The sequence below is a fragment of the Apus apus genome, chromosome 1, assembly GCF_020740795.1.
Source record: "Apus apus isolate bApuApu2 chromosome 1, bApuApu2.pri.cur, whole genome shotgun sequence".
Lineage (NCBI taxonomy): Eukaryota > Metazoa > Chordata > Aves > Apodiformes > Apodidae > Apus > Apus apus.
The window spans coordinates 142,080,326-142,096,930 of record NC_067282.1 but is presented as its reverse complement, the minus strand read 5'-3'; the positions used below and the strand labels follow the sequence as shown (position 1 = coordinate 142,096,930).

The 16,605-nt window shown below is 40.6% G+C and overlaps 2 protein-coding genes across 12 annotated transcripts in view; one reads left to right on the top strand and one right to left on the bottom strand.

Annotated features, from left to right (window-relative positions):
* NINJ2 (ninjurin 2) overlaps positions 1–16,605 on the bottom strand; it is a 303,752-nt gene that overhangs the window by 139,326 nt on the left and 147,821 nt on the right. The window lies entirely within an intron of this gene.
* The window catches only part of WNK1 (WNK lysine deficient protein kinase 1), a 105,662-nt gene that overhangs the window by 61,413 nt on the left and 27,644 nt on the right, over positions 1–16,605 (top strand). For 6 of the 11 annotated variants that reach the window (XM_051633405.1, XM_051633413.1, XM_051633398.1 and 3 more), the window contains exons 8-17: positions 720–907; positions 3,976–4,233; positions 5,990–6,418; positions 9,643–9,714; positions 10,326–10,475; positions 11,497–11,970; positions 13,109–13,390; positions 14,068–14,159; positions 14,704–14,866; positions 15,428–15,544. In XM_051633405.1, coding sequence (XP_051489365.1) covers positions 720–907; positions 3,976–4,233; positions 5,990–6,418; positions 9,643–9,714; positions 10,326–10,475; positions 11,497–11,970; positions 13,109–13,390; positions 14,068–14,159; positions 14,704–14,866; positions 15,428–15,544 — 2,225 coding nt within the window. The remainder of the gene's footprint in view (positions 1–719; positions 908–3,975; positions 4,234–5,989; positions 6,419–9,642; positions 9,715–10,325; positions 10,476–11,496; positions 11,971–13,108; positions 13,391–14,067; positions 14,160–14,703; positions 14,867–15,427; positions 15,545–16,605) is intronic. The other 5 variants (XM_051633419.1, XM_051633427.1, XM_051633435.1 and 2 more) reach the window with 5 other exon arrangements.

The following is a 16,605-nucleotide window of genomic DNA, read 5'->3' as shown; positions in this document are numbered from 1 at the left end:
AGCAGTGTAGTTAGAGCTATTAAGAAACACTTAAGTCCTTGTTAACTTAGGTTTAAGGTGGAGATGAGATTAATGTATAAGCAGTTCAGCTCGTACTTTGCTTTCTTGAAAAATGTTTATTTTTCCATTTTACATATTATGCATGAAAAGATAAATTAACACTTCTTACTCTTCCTCTTCTGGCATCCCAACATATGCATGAGTCTTTGAATAATGATGGTAGATGAGAACTTAGAATGGTGAAGGTAGAAAGCAAATCACTATCTGCTCTTTAGGTAATAGGGACTTCAGGTTCTCTGCTATGCCTACTTCAGATACGTGTGCCAGCCAGCACAACACACCTGTTTTATAAGTCTATGTAAGGTTAAATAGATAAAAATAATAAACATGAAAGACAATTCATAACACTGTGGAATTTAATCTTCTGTTTCCAGTCTAGCCTTTTATAGGAAGCATAATTTAGTGTTCAGTATCTTCCCAAAGAACTCCTGAAACTACTGATGCTTTTCAGAGATTGAGGGTAAGAAATTACAGTAATGAGAGAAAGAACAAAATTTTTTTTAACCAGCTTAAGTATTATAAGCAATAAAATGCAGATGAGGTCCAGGTGACATGGCACAGACATCAATCTAACATTTATTTGATTATAATGTATTTAAAGGTGTGAATCCAGACTGCAGTTGCTGAAATACAGATTTTTTTATCTTTAACTTCTGCAGTTGATGGGACAGCTGACAGTGGCCAGGGGTCATCTGTTTATACTGAATCATGTGTGAGCAGTCAACAGACTGTGTCGTATGGTTCCCAGCATGACCAATCAATCTCAACAGCTGCAGTCCAGGGATACGCGGCTTCAGTTGGCCAAGTGCAGTCCCAACAGCATGGAGGATATCAGCCACCTGCAGCGGTAAGTCAGAATTTACAGTATTGCAGACACATGAAGTTATTTGATTTTATATTTCTCTTGAAAAATGAAAGGAAAATCTGCCAGGCAGTTTTCCATTTATCTTTTGTTTTGCATGTGATACAGATTCTGCATGGGGGTAATTAAGGGGCTATTTTTGCAAGGTGACTGAGTCTGTGGTTTGGGGGAAGTGCAAGAGCAACTTTACCTTTAAGCTTCAATTTAACCTTGAGTGCACTTAAGCCGAATGGTGGGTTAGCTTTTTATAGATGGGAGTAACATCCTCAGAACAAGACTAACTCATGAAAGTAACAATTTAATCCTACTTGGGAAGGTCGTGTGTGTGTGTATGAAGGTGAGGTTACCAGGGTTAAAGCTATTGGTTTGATTTGAAGAGGGGATTAGAATAATTTAAGCTACTGTATAAGTATGAAATAGCTCTGTGTGTTCTGTGAGACTTTGATTACAGATTCTGCAGGTAAGATTTTATTAAACTGTTAGAGAATGCTGCATGTGAGAATTCCAGACTGAAAAGACCCCACACCCTTGTTCCCAATTTTATTTCTAGCTTGTATTGGTTTGCTCATCAGTTGCCATGCATATTCCTTTTCCCTGGAAAGTCTGCACTGGGCACAAATACTTTTCCTACTATGTTCGTTCGTGTTGCCCTTTTATTTTGGTATGTTGTTTCCTTTGGTATGTCTTTAGATCAGAGTATGAGTATGCAGAAATCTATTCTAACTCTGGAGTAGAACTTCTGCTACTCTTACATTGTCTTCAGTGAATCCTTTGTCGCTTGTTCTTTTAAACAAATAAACATCTAAGGCTGAGGCAGAGACATGATGGTATAATTCAGCAATACTGTAAGGGAGATAATGCGGCACTTAAGACTGAATCTCTGGTTTTTGGTACCTGTGGTTGTAGGCTTTACTACAGAATCATTGTTGTCACTAGCATTTTGGAAAACATGCTGGTTTCATTCACAAGCAAAACATCTCCATCTTTTTCAAAGACACATAACCTGAAGCATGTGGTACTGCTAGTCCTTGATTAAATGAGTTTTTAATCACCCTAGCTAAGATTTTTTTTTTTTTTGGTAAGCCATCCTTTGGTGTGTGGACATATCTTGGACCAGAAGTCATTTCACTGTCTTGGGATGGTTAGCTTCCAGGTTGAAAGACCATAATCTTTTGAGAGGGGATGGGAGAACAAGCATATGACAGAGGTACAGTCCAGCTGCTTGGTTCACTGCTAAAATCTGCTCATGCTGGATGGTGATGATAGTAGTACCACGAGGTTGACAGATTGGAGTAGAACACTACAGGAACTACTAACAGTTTGTTGAGAAGACAGGATAATAAGTCAAAATGACATTGACAATCAAAGGAATGGCCTTAAAAAGAAATAGAATGCAGTTCAATCAGGATGAGAACAAGTGTCATGTTTAAACAGGAATAATCAGCTACACAATACAGGATGAGCAACAACTGGCTAGGCAGCAAATCTGCCAAAAAGACCCCAGCCAACAAAGGGTCAGGGATTACATTGGAACACATGCTGGACATGGTCAAAAACATCATGCTGTTGTCAGAAAGGCAAACATCATATTCTGTAGTTCTACTCTTGACCATCAGTAGGTCCATCCTGCACACCCTGCTTGAGAGAATCTGGGGGTGAATTGGGAGAGAATTTAGAGGAGAGTAACAAAAACCCCACCAGCAATACAGAGAATGTGGTTTATGTGGGAAGACTGAACAAGTTAAGGTAGGCCTATAAGAGATGAGCTTGAGGAGAGAGAAAGCCGTAAAGCCTGCTGTAAAATAGTAGGAGACTAATCAGATCACAACATTGTTGTCAGGTAGAATAAGAAATAATAATTCCGTTATGCTATTTTTGCTTGTTTGGAAGGTTTTTTTCCCTAAACAGGGACATTTGGTACAGCAGTAACCATAGCTAAAGAACTTTCTGAACAGGCAGGATAAATTAGTTGGCAATGACATACATAACTAGTCCTGTCTTGGAACAGGTGAGGAGTTTAGATAAAGTATCTATTTAACCTTTTGAACTCCCTAATGCCTCTTTCAAATTGTTGAGCAGTCTAGCAAGTTTTCTAATATCAGAAATCTTTAAAATTAGTTCTCCGTTGGATGCCTTGAGTTTGTTGTTGTTTTGTTTAGGTTTTTTTTTCCCCTGCAGGTCTGTATTTAATTTCAGTTATGTTAAGAAATGGTGGGTTACTCCATAAGAGGCATATACCATTAGAGAAGGGAAACTTGCAGTTGAAGACTGCCTATTCACTTAAAGTAACAAAACACACCACACCAAAAAAGCAATAACAACAACATAAAACCCCAACAACCCAACCCAAACCCCTTAATTCTGACTCTTCCAACTTGGGTTGGGTGAAGTCTTGATGCTTTTATTGGCCCAGGGTCTGGAAAATGCTTGTCTAATACTAATTTACTGAATTTTCCACACATTAAGGCAACTTTTTTCCATAGCTCAGGTCATAGAATATGTAATGTTTAAATTTTTATGGTAATGTTTTAGTTGTTAAAGAGCCAGCTGCATACAGTTAGTCCACTTATTACAGGCAGGGAGGTGCCCATGCAGAGAGATACTCGTGAGGCATTATGTGTAAATACACATCCACTCACTACTAAACTAAGAATCAGTGTTCAAAAGCTCATCAGTATCTGTTTAGATGTTTCTGTTTGTCAGACTACCAGATCCTGTGAGAACTCACAATATGGGCTGCATCAGTGGCCTCAGAGAAAATATTCTCTCCTGTGTCCTCTGCATTCCACGTGTTTCTTTTAAGGGTACTAGGGAACTTCCTGTATTGCTCAGTAACTTCAGGCAAACTTGGGTCCTCAGAGGTGCACATAGCCTGTTCCCAGTATATGTTGGCATTCATTCAGCATTTCTCATGTCTTTTGCACACATAGTAGATAGTATTGGGCCTGTCATTGTGTGTCAGCATTTCTTTTCTACCTCATTATTGTTTTTGCGTGCTTTGTTACTCATTTTTTTGAAGTGTTCAATTCTTAACTTTTGTTTTCCTCCTTTAGCCTCAACGTGGTCGTAGCATGTCAGTTTGTGTTCCCCACCTTCCTGCTCTTCCCTCTATGTCCTGCATCCCTCTCAGTGCTCCTTGCACCCCACCACCAGCGTTGTCCACACCTCTTTCTCCTTTCTACCTTCGGACTGTCCCTGAAGAAACCTTTGCAGAAAAGCTTTCTAAAGCCCTGGAAAGTGTCCTGCCCATGCACTCTGCCTCTCCACGCGCGCATCGACGCTCCAGCCTGCCCTCCCTCTTTGTCAGTCCTGTATGTGTTACCATTTGCCTCCTGGCACAGTAAGATAAGTTATCATTAAATACATCCTGGGCTTTGGACATCTTAAAAATGAGAAAATGAAGAGTTGATTCTTGTTCCTTATACCGTGCTGCTGAAATGTTGACTTTTTCTGGGAAGCAGTACACTTAAATCTTATAAAACAAAAAGTGGCTGACTTTTTTTTTGGACAGTATAAATGTGAGTTACCCAGTTCTACCACAGAAAGGGAAGACTACTTATTATCCCCTCAAATCAGAAGACTGGCTTTTTATTTTCTGACTTTTAAGCAAGCATTAGATGTTAACTAAGCTCTGCACAAAACAACTAGTTTTTAAAGCTTGTGTGCTGTGGCTGGTTATTGTAAAAGTTTTGGCTAGCTGTGCTAGGGATACTAGAAATTCTAGTATAGAATAGAATACTAGAATACTCTGAGGATTCAGAGGATTTTTCTGTAAGTTTTAATCAGAAATGCCACTTCCACTGCTTCCTGATGGGAAGAAGCTATGATGTTATGTTTCTCAGAAAGTTAGATGCAAGATAGCAGGATAGATAGGACATCGTTTCTTTTCAGTTTTGGGCTTCAGTTTACAGCAAATAAACTGTGGGAAACAATTATCTGTAATTGAAGTAAGTGGAACCAATTTTCAGAACATAGGGAGAGTTCTTCATCCTGTAGGACCTTCTTGTTAGGGTTGGTCAATATGGAAATTTGCTGCTGCTTTTCTGGAAAAAAGGGCTGGGGAGAAAGAGAAAAACGTGGAAACAGTAACTTGAAAAAGTCATAAATGCCACCTGTCTTAATGACAGTATTTACTACTGATTCTTGCAATTTTTTTTCCCTTTATTGTAGATAATACATTGTCTCTCAGCCATGTGTAGGCAGAGATGAAAAAAACCTGCAGAATTACTAAAATTGTTTGATATTCTTCCATAGAGCTCTCTTTAGTGCAATTTTCCCTACAAATGTTAAATAAGATGAGCCTCATCTGAATTAGTACATCAGATGGAGTGGAATTGCCTGAGGACTCTGTTATTAAACTTGTGAATGTTTTATTGTCTATGCAAGAGTTAGGTTTGTTTCAGTGAGTGCTAATTCTCAATGTGAAAAAGTATGTAGAAAAGAGATGATCAACTGTGGCAGAACCCAGAGGTTCTGCAAAGTTATCATACCTTTTTTTTCCAGCTCTGGGCTGGCATAGTTCAGCTTTATCTCATAGAAGGTTTCTCTTTAGCTCTTTAGGTAACATCCACAACACTAGCACTGTGCTTTTTTTCTTTTTGGTGTTGAATAATACTAAAATTTAATGCCGTTTTATCTTCTAAGTGCAAACTAGAAACTCTGCATTGTTGCTGCCATCAATTTCTAAATTTTCATATTCCCTGTATGGCAATAACATCAGGAATTTGATTGGATTTCAAGCACTAATCACAATGGATAGTCCATGACAATAAATCTCGTTTCCATTGTCCAGGAGCAAAAGTGGTTTGTTTTTTGTGAATTATTGTAATTTGTCTGGAAAAGCAGCTCTAACACAAGCAAATGTTTCCATTTGTAACTATGCCTGCCATGGATGTATTTAATGGATATTTACAACTCATCTAAATTTCCTAAGTATTGTATGTTTTTGACCATGAATTGAGTAGTCATTCTATAAAGTTACTTCGCAGAACTGCCTAGTGAACTGTGCATGTTGATGTGCTTTCACTTTTAATGTATGAATTACTTGTCTTGTTCATGTCAATACAGCCTCAGCATCCGCGTGGGGGAACACCAACGTTCCCAGATTCACAGATATTTTTCCCAACCGTTCATGAACGGCCGGTGTCTTTCTCACCACCACCTGTCTGCCCGCCGAAGGTGGCAGTTGCTCAGCGGCGCAAGAGCACTTCATTTTTGGAAGCCCAAACTTGCCACTTCCAGCCATTGCTGAAGACTGGCCAGAGTTTAGTGCCACCTGGTGGTAGTCCCACCAATTGGACACCAGAGGCATTTGTTATGCTGAGCACAGCAGCTCAGAGAGTCGCTGGAGAGCCTCTGCATGTGCAAGTTAATCCTGTATTTGAGCCAGCTCCTGTACAGAGTGACTATAGATCTGGACCAACACCTCCAGAGGATGCTCACTACAGAATGCATCCAGAAGCTGTATATTTGGTGGGCATGCACTATCCATCACAGGTATCGGAGCAGTTTGATCAAGTAGCTTCTAACTCTCATGTGACTGAACAACATTTGAAGCAGGTCTCTGAGTCAAAACAGGGGCAAGGTGGTCCTCCACAAAGCTCTGTGTTCGACTTTAAATTGGGGCAAACATACCTGGCAAGACATATTCAGAACCTGAGGCTGGATTCTGGGATGGGTCCCCTTTCTCCATTATCCAGTGTTTCAGCTCCTCTGAGTGCAGATCCTGCTCAGATGACATTCCACCAGGTATTTGTTCCACACTCTGCCCCAGCTGTGCTCTCTCACACTGGTGATGGCAGAGCGAGCTGTGTCTTTGAGTTCCATGTGCACACACCGACTTCTGCTCCAGCAGAAGGGGCAGTTTTACCCCAGCGGGTCTACAGAAGTCGCCGGGGCTCTATGGAGACCAGTCAAGAGGAATCCACTCAAGGCATAGGGTCGCACAGTCGGCTTCAGCCTGTGACAGAGGAGCAGTGTAACTATCTTGGCCCTGAGTTAGCAGGTCCCAGAGGGGGCTCTGCCAGGCGGAGCTGGCCAGAAGGAAGCCCAGAATACTCCAGTGATTCCTCACAGCTGACTTCCTCTGACACTGGCGATTTCCAGTCTCCTCCCCCTACAGGGGGTTCATCATCTGCTTTTGGTTCAGACTTCTCATTACCCATTGTTCAGCTGTCTCAGAAGGTATTGCAGGAGTCGCAGCTCTTCATCTGCTTCCCCCAGGGAGCCTCGACTCAGCAGGCCTTGTCCACCTCGCTTTCATCAGGACCACCTACACTCTATCCTCAGGTTACAGGAACAAACCCTTCCAAAATTTCTCTACTTTTTATAAGTCATACCTCGCATTTACAGGGGGACCTTACTCTTAGATGTGCTCCACATGGTTCTAAGTACTAGCATGCATGGGGGTGACTTTCCACCAAGTCAGTGGCATACTAGGATCTCTTTAACTTACCAGGTTGCAGTGTAATAATGAGTTATCAGCAACCACTTGGTCTGTGTTCAGCTTCAGCTGAAGTACTGGTAGGGCATTTGTGTTAAGGGTAACAACAAATGGTCAGTGTTCCTCCTGGAACTAGTTGTTCTTTTGGCAAGAGAGAGCTGGTGTACCAAACTGGCTTTTAAACAATGTGTTTAATGAAATGTATCTTCTCTACAGTTGGATTCTGCAGTGATAGTAAAACTTGCTTTGTATTTTTGTGCCTGCTCCTAAGCAATTTAATGAGAATGTGTTATTTGAAGTTGAACTTTTGTATGAATAATGTTTTATTGGACAACAGCAAGTTAATTTGGTGACTGTCCAAAATGCTAGAGAATTTTCTGGGCTTGGGGGAAGGAAGTGAGAAGGGAAGAAAGGAAGGAGCTGTGTTATATATATGTACACGGATTTGGAAATGTACTTGCAGGATTATTAAAGGAACTAAACAAGCTGATTAGTAACTTAGTGGCACAAAAAGCTGCTGCTAATAAGTGTTGCTTCCTTGTAAGCCTAGAATATAGTGTCCTTTTGAAAAGCAAAATTTGAAGCCTGGAGCTTAGTTTGGAGGTACATGTTTTATCAGCATATATACACTGTGACTGTGAGGTGTGTGTGTATCTACATTGTGTCTATGCTTGTAGTCTGTAACTCTTCATAAGATATTTTTTTGTGAGCAGAGAGGATTTACTTTTAAGTAGACTTCTCTTACTCCTGTTCTTGCAGTTAAGGGCTATCTGACATTTTAGCTAATGGAGTATTGGCAACTTTGGGATTTATGTGAAGGAATCGGAGGAGAATCTTTTTGGTTTTTATTGTAAGATTGAGAACTGAGGCTCTCTACATGGGATAATAAAGGTGTTTTATTAAAGCTGAAACAGCTTTAATCACCAGTCTAACAGATAGTAATTTCTATGCTGTAGGAGAATTTGTGGAGGGAAGCTGCTGTACAGGAAGTTTGAAAATTGAGGATTGTTTCTTCATAAGCCACCTTTTAAACTTCAGGAGGTGACTTCTGATGCATGTAAAGTACATCTGGAGAACACAATGCAGGATCATTATTATTTTACAGAATATAAATTCTGGCATCTTTAATGAAAATATGAGAATCTGAAGCACAAACAGAGTCAATGTGAACAGATATTGGAGCAGTGTGATATAGCACACATTTAGATCCTAGCCCATAAGGGCCTCTCAGGCTTCTAAAACAGCAAAGAAAAAAAAATAATAGTTATTTTCATTGGCATTCTGTTTTCCCCAGTTTCGATAATTAATTATGTAATTTTAATAAATTTGTTCCTAATAACCTTATTCAAGAAGAATGTTCACAGCATTAAGGAATTTTTAGATATGTCTGATATGATAACATAAACATCAAGTATGTGTCTTACACAGGCAGTTCACCAAATTGATGCATGCTCAGGGAACTCATCTGGAGGTCTTTGTCTAGTTGTCTCCCAGGATATGATAAAGAAATATAATGTTAACAAAAATAATGATGAAAATCCTGGCATCTGATCAAAGGTGTCAGCCACAAAAATAATAATGAAAATCCATTCCATTTTTCTCTACATTATCCACATTCATTTGTACACCGTTCTTCCATTTTTTGTTGTTGCTTATTCATTCAAAAATCTCTCTTGGCTAGAATGTGGACCCACAGACTGTTCAATATTCAGTTCTTGGAAGCCTTTGACTTGTAGTAAGCCTGGAAATTATTTCTGGCCTGTATTTTGACATGTCTCTCAAAGGGAGCTCATGACATTTACATGTGCTGGGTACTTTGTTACTGGTCTAGAATTCTGTATATCTTTGGGTTTTTTTCCTTTAACAGTTTTATTTCCTTTTAGCCTCCTCCTTGTCTCCCCACCTAACTGTGTTTAGAACACATGTAAAGGTAAAATGTAATGCCTCTATTTTCAGTTATCATACCAAGGCATCCTGCTCTTAAAGCATCATCAGTGGAAGAAGAATCTGGTAGGCTGATCTGTCTCATGTTGAGGGGCATGTGGGTTGCAAAGACTTGCTGTATTGGAAGACTTAAAATGGAGTTCAGCATTTTCCAGATTTCTCTGCTCTGTTCTGGTTGTCTTAGTGGAATTTGGCCAAAATAACTGATTGTCCAAAAGGGCAGCTAGAAACTTATTCCAACCAGATCACTCCAGGCAGAAATTATTTTTAACTGCCTGCTGCAGAAACCATAGGGGGTTTTTTAAGCTGATTCAATCTTTTTTTTCTCCTCCAGACACAGGTGCAAGGTCAGTCAGCCTCAAGCAATGCATCGGTGCCATCCCAGCCTACCCAGCACAGTCAGCAGGTAAGCTCACAGTCCCTAAATCCAGGACTAAATACTTCTGGTATAGGATTTTGATGGCTAAGAGCAATTGACTGCCTCTGTCTCCCTTTCAATCCGTAGCTTTAAACAAAAGCAAAGGAATCCTCTGCGTCTCACCCAGTCTTAACATCCTATGTGAATAACTTTGTTGACATTTTGAAATTCATTTTTAGCATCATGTTAATGCTTGTTTCGTCTGTCTGTCTTCCCCAATTTCCACCTGAGCTTGCAGTGAATATATATCCGGATTTGTAAGATAGACTGGCAGGCAGACTTCATCCTCATGATTTTTTCCAACTGGAAAATATTTTCGTCTGCAACATCATCTTCTCTTAACTGCCTTTACTTCCATTATGGAATCTTCATTCTTGTTTTCTCAGGGGAAAGAATTCTGTTGCAAGGTTTGATGCTGATAATGGAGTTGTATTAGTTATGTTAATAAGAAATTGCTAAATCTTAATTGACTCAGCATATTCAGAAGAGCTACTGTGATGTCACTTATGAGGGACTAAAAATTAGAATTTCATTGGGATGTGCTTTTAAAACTTCAGTGTGGAGGGAAAAATAGCTTCTACCTCTTTTCCCTACTACAGAATGCACAGCAGCCAGCCTCTTCCCAACAGCCTGGACAGTACCAGCCGCAGCAGCCATCAGTTTCTGCTGGTGCCACTACCACACAAACTATCTCTCAGACTCAAACTTCACAGATTATGCCAATTCCTCAGGCTGCAGCTGGGACACAGGTAAACAAAATTCTAGCAGAAGATTTGTTTTTCTTCACAGCTGGCAAATTCAACATGCTACTACTTTCACTTTTGTCATCTTTTCTAATGGTTCAAAAACATTTATCCAGATAACAGTATTCTTAGTGTACTACAACTGTCAATTTTGTTAGAAAATGTGTTGGAAATCCTTTCTTTCACACATGGCAGTCACTAGCACTTTCATGCAGAAAGATCTTCAAATTGTCAAAAATACCATTAAGCATATTATAAGTGGTGTATTATGCATGGATTTTCAGGGACTTGTAATTTCTCTGTTTCCCATACAGTGTCTATCTTCTGCACCATTTTGTGTGTAAAACATTCACTTGATTAGGTAGTGAACCAAAAGGACTGCCTTCTCTACTCTGTCATCTTTCTTATTCAGCTTTTTTCCTTTACTCCCTGATCAAGAAACTTCTGTTACTGAGTATTACTTCATTTTGGCTCATATCTCTGTCTTCAACATGTGAGCCTTGATTTTGTTTGTGAAATTGTTTTGTTGCTTGTTCATCTAAACCGCCTTACCAGTTGCATTGTTTGCTGGCTTCAATTGACATATCCCCTGCCATTCTCTGAATGCTGGCACAGTGGCTTTTCATTCTCTGTTGCTTTAGTCCCCATACCCAAAGCTGAGAGATTTGTTGAAAGATTTGCGCTTCTTTCCTGTAAGAAGGCAGGCTTGGCTCTGGGGACAGAGTTGAGGGGAATTTGATTCTGTTTATGCACAAGTCAGTGCTTCAAGGTATTTGAATGTTGCTCTTTCACCCTCTGTGGGTGTCTGTTTCAAGAGCTTGTTGAGTTCTCCAGGGGAAGTGTTGTGAAGTGAGGACCTCTTGGAACTCCAGCCAACTTCCCAGCCACTCTGCCAACTGTGCTACCTGCCCACCTTAACGGAGTGCTGTAACTGGAATAATTCTTTCTTTGACTAATGCATAAAAATTCTGCTTTCTGCAACCCTGCTTTTAAAAAATACCTATCTCTATTTTCTTTACCTCCCCAGCTTCCTGTTTCCCAGCCAGTGTCGATCATCCAAGGCGAGCCTCAATTACCTGTTGCAGCACCTTCTCTCCCTCAGCCTTCAGTTGCCCCATCAGTCCCCATTGGCTCTCATTTTCTACCCATGGGACAGCCCCTTCCTACTTCCATAGTTCCCCAATTCTCAGTCTCTCAGTTGCCAGTAGCAGCTCCTCATGTGTCAGTGACTCAGCCAGGTTTCCAGTCATTGCCCATTTCAATGGCAGCTGGTGTAAATCAGCCGTTGCTCACGCTGGCAACATCTGCTGCGGCAGCGACTGTCCCTGTAGGATCAACTGTTGTCCCTAGCCAGCTTCCCACACTGATGCAGCCTGTGGCTCAGTTGCCAAGCCAGGTTCTCCCCCAGCTCCTGCAGCCAGCTGTTCAGTCTGTGGGATTGCCAGTCACCATTGGACAAGCTGCTGAAGCATCAGTTCCTGCTGGAGATGCTCTTTACCAGGTATTGTTGCAAGCAGGCAGAGCTCTTCTCCACATTTTTACCTGTCCTTTAAGGTACCAGATGTGAACGGCGTGCCTTGGCCATTTCACTTGTCATAAGAGAGCCATTGAGTCATGAAGATTAATTCTGTCATGTGGTAAAGGAATATTTTAAGGAGGGAGAAGAAGTGCTTGGACACCCTGGTGTGTTGAATTTTTCTTATTTGGCAGTGGAATTTGTTGAACATGACAGAATCATAGTGCAGGACTTAAGTCAACCACTGTGTGAAAGAGGAGAGCTGTATATCCAGGAGACTTGTCAACTTGGAAAAAAGCCAACACCATAAAACATGATCTTTAAAAATGGGGGATGTGTTTGAAAGAAAATCAATGGCAGCATATTCAACAATGTCATTGTTTAATTCCAAGCCTGGGAAGGGAGATGGGGAAGGGGGAACATGGATTTCCTAGAAATAAGTTGTATGGCATGAATCTTGAATGTGATGTAAGTATCTGATGCTAGTCATGAAATGCTAGACTGTTGGGCACAGGCTGCTTCAGCTACTTTGTGCTATTGCTGTAAAAATGATAATCTGAACAGTGACAAAAATACTGACTCAGCATATGATTGTTCTTCTGGCACAAAAATTGTATAGATGTAAAAATATCTGCGCTGGGATTATAAAGGGTGCTGTAGAACAGAAACAGTGTGTAGGAATGTTCCTCAGCTCCTGAGTCAGCTCATCATGAGGACAGGCAGAACATGAGCATTTTTGCTGTTAGTCTCAAGAATCAGCAGCAGTTGCATAACATGCTTTGAGCAGTAGTTGTTCAGCCTGAAAATTCTTCAAACTCCTTTCAAGTCTAAGGCCTTATATTATTAAGCCAAATAGGCAACTGCTAGAGTTGGGAGCTGGAGATTGTTTGTCCTAAGACTTGGAAATTAGAGTGGGAATTGGCTTGTTTCAAGCATAGTGACTTGCAAGCTGAGTTTTGGCTATTTGAGCAGTTTGCTCTGCCTCTCTGAGAAGATAGTCTTTGGGAGTGCTTGAAAAAGTGCAGAAGGTTGGACTGTGCCTCTGAGACTGAATTTTTTTGTTCCTCTTCTTTCCTAATGAGCTCTGACTTTCACTAACTTGACTCCCTCATTTCTATTACAGGGCTTCCCATCTCTGCTGCCGCCTCAGTACCCAGGCGATTCGAGTGTTGCACCTTCCTCTGCTGTGGCCTCTGTTAGCATTCCTTCTGCCGTCCTGTCCCCTCCCTTGCCCACAGATGCAATGGCTCAGCCAGGGTATCTTGCTCCTGTTGCGCAGCCGTATGTGGAGCAGAACGTTTTAGTTCCCATGGGCAGCCTAGGAGGACAGGTTCAAGTGCCCCAGCCTACAGTGAGTTTAGCACAACAGGCCTCATCTGCCTCCTCGCAGCAGGCAGTTATGGAGGTAAATATGTCGAATGTAATGTACCAATACACTTAGGGTGTTTGAATTATGCAATAGTGTTGTGTGTGGGGAACAAATCCACTCCATGCTTGTCCTCATTTAGAAACGAATATTTCAAATGACCTTTTTCTTACAGCAGAATGTCATGCCAATGTGGGGACCTTGTTGCCACTGGCTGTTCTGTTGGGAAGTGAGTGTGCATCCTGCAGGCAAAAACCTGTCAACACTTCACTTCTTGCTACTACTGTAGGATATTTTTGCCATATCAGAGGCAAACTGCAACTGATAGCCTTTGAGAATCTGTCATTTCGCCTATGCCCTGCAGCGTTGTTCTTGCTAGGGAGAATTTGAACTGCCTTTGTGTTCTGTGTTGGCTTGCCTTTTGCACATTCTGTTAGTAGGACTGTGGCTGCATGGCAAATTGTAGTGATACGTAGCAGTAAAAAAGATGGCTGATTTCTTCTCTGCACCCTTCCCCAGATGATTATTTGCTTCACTGCAGTTTGCTCTAGAATCTTTTGTAAACTACAGCTGTCTAGATTCCAGCTGTTTGCAGTTCTAAAAAGGCAGTGCTTTTCGCTTTACAGCTAATTTGAGAGGAAACTGAAGACTATTGGGTTATTTGAAAAGAAATGGTATTCTCTGGGGGGTTTCTTGATGTAGGTTTCTATCCATAGGGTACTCAAGGAGCTTCACAGACTGCTCCTTCAGAGACTCTTCCAGCAACACAGCCTGCTCAGTCTACCCCTTTGGCTTCCTCTATGGATAGGTAAGCATTGTTTTCTTTTCACCAAACTGCATTTCAATTCAGTGTGTTAGATTGTTCTTCCTTGGGTCATCTTTAGGTATCCTTTTTCACCAGGGATACTTTTTTCTCTAAGGGTATTGAGGATGAGAGTAAATAAACTTCCCAGAGAAAAAAAATGAGCTGATGAGAGTTGGAGTAAGTTTTGATTTACAGCAGGGAGTAAATAGGATTGTCTATAGAGATTCAGTTTCTAATCCTTTATTTGCTGTGTCAAATGGATCATAAGGGATGTTACATCCTTTTGGCACTTAAACAGAATTCAAACTCCAAAATATCTTAAACATATTCAGGACATGTATTGTACAACTCAGTTTGCTAAATAATTACTATTAGAATTGCTATTCAGGCAACCCTACGTGTTGACAGGACTCTTCTTCCCTGCTCTGTGATTAACAGACATCTTCTGCTGTCTTGGGGAGCCTAACATCTGGTAGGGTAAACTGTATTGTTGCAGTTACAGAGTGCATGGATACTAATGTAAAGTTGTTGCCTTTTTTTTTTACAGTGCGCATTCTGATGTTGCTTCAGGGTTGAGTGATGGCAACGAGAATGTTCCAGCTTCTAGTGGAAGGCATGAAGGAAGGACAACTAAACGTCACATGCGGAGGTCTGTCCGCAGTCGCTCTCGCCACGAGAAGACTGCTAGGCCAAAACTGAGAATTCTTAATGTGAGTATTTATTTTAGTGGCAGTTTGGAACTGATTATACCTTTTTTGAGCTTAAAAAATTTAATTTCTCTAGAAGAATGTGTCTTCTGTGGTCTTATGTTATCCCCTCTCCCCCCACCTCTGAGCTCACAGGATATCCAGCGTATTTCTTCTGCTTCTGTAGTCAGTGTTCCAAATATTTAAGATTTCCATTTATTGAGAGCTTTTTGGAGCATTAGATGTGGTAAAATTGACTTGCTTAGCCACCAGTGATTCCATCAACTTAATTCAGAATGTTTGGTTTAGTCTTACTAGTAAAGCTAGGCTAGTGACCTGGCCTGTAAACTAGAAAGACACAAGGGAACACCAGGAGTTTTAGAGAAAAGTGTGCACAGGATGACCTTGGAGTTACAAGTGATTGGCAGATCCTGAGAAAAAAATGATGCTATATGTGACACTATTTATTAAACTGGAAAATGTTTGTATTAGAGCATTACCATTGGTTTGTCTCTGTGAGCTTTAAAGCATTAAGATTTACATTGTCATGCTTTTGGTTTGAACTATTGTTTGCTTTGCTTTTAGGTTTCAAATAAAGGTGATCGGGTAGTGGAATGCCAGCTGGAGACACACAATCGGAAAATGGTTACTTTCAAATTTGATTTGGATGGTGACAACCCTGAGGAAATAGCTTCAATTATGGTAAGATGTACTTGAGAGATGAAGAGCTGAATCCAGTCTTTATCACAGCAGTCTTATTTTGACATTTGTGTTTCATAATTGCTCTTCCATTATAGCATGGCCTGTGCTTACCTTATTGGCGTGCAGGCACAACTAGAGACTGAGCACAGACCAGTATACTGAAATGGCAGTTAATATTACATGCTTAGTTCACATGAAAATTTGTGTATTTTTATCAAGTAAATCTGCTTTTGTTTTTTTGTAATCTCATTTATTTTTTTTTTCAAAAATCAGCAAAAAACTTCCTGAAAGCACCAGGTTAAAAAAATTGTTTCTTTTTCTAAGAGGAAATGTTGATAGATTTTTAAAACTTACACTGAGGCTTGGAGTTTTTTTGCTGCTGTTCTGAATTGCCCTTCAATTAACAAATAGGAATCGCCTTCTGGTTTCTGAAAATCAGTCATGACTGATGCTGCTTTTGACTTTCTCAAATGCAAAAACCCCTCTCCAGTCAATGTATAAAGGTCTAGCATTGAAAAGAATTTAGAATGGTTTTAAATGAGACCACTGTGTAGCATGGAATGAAATCTCCTTTCCCCTTGTTTTTTTTTGCTTGGCGTTTTTTGGTTTTGGTTGTGGTGGGTTGTTTTTTGTTTTTTTTTTTGTGTTGTGGTTTTGTTTTCTTAGGTTTAAACTTGTGTTCCTGGGCTGGTGTAATCTGAATGAAACTGAGATTGTTTTAGTGTTAATGAAATGAGATGGGGATGACAAAAAGTAGTATGTTTTACCAGCTTCTTGGACACTTGTGCAGTATGCATCTTTTAGCTTGGAGAGGTGGCAGAATAATTACAGAATCATAGAGTGGTTTGGGTTGGAAGGGACTGTAAAGATCATCTAGTTCCAGCCCTGCTGCATGGGCAGGGACACCTCCCACTAGACCAGATTGCTCAAATTACCATCTAACTTGGATGCCTTGGCATGCCTTGGCCTTGGATGATTCCAGGGATGAGGCATCCACAGCTTCCACATTAATAAGTGGTGTGTGCTGGATTTGCACATGTCAAAAGGAACCAAATTGGTGA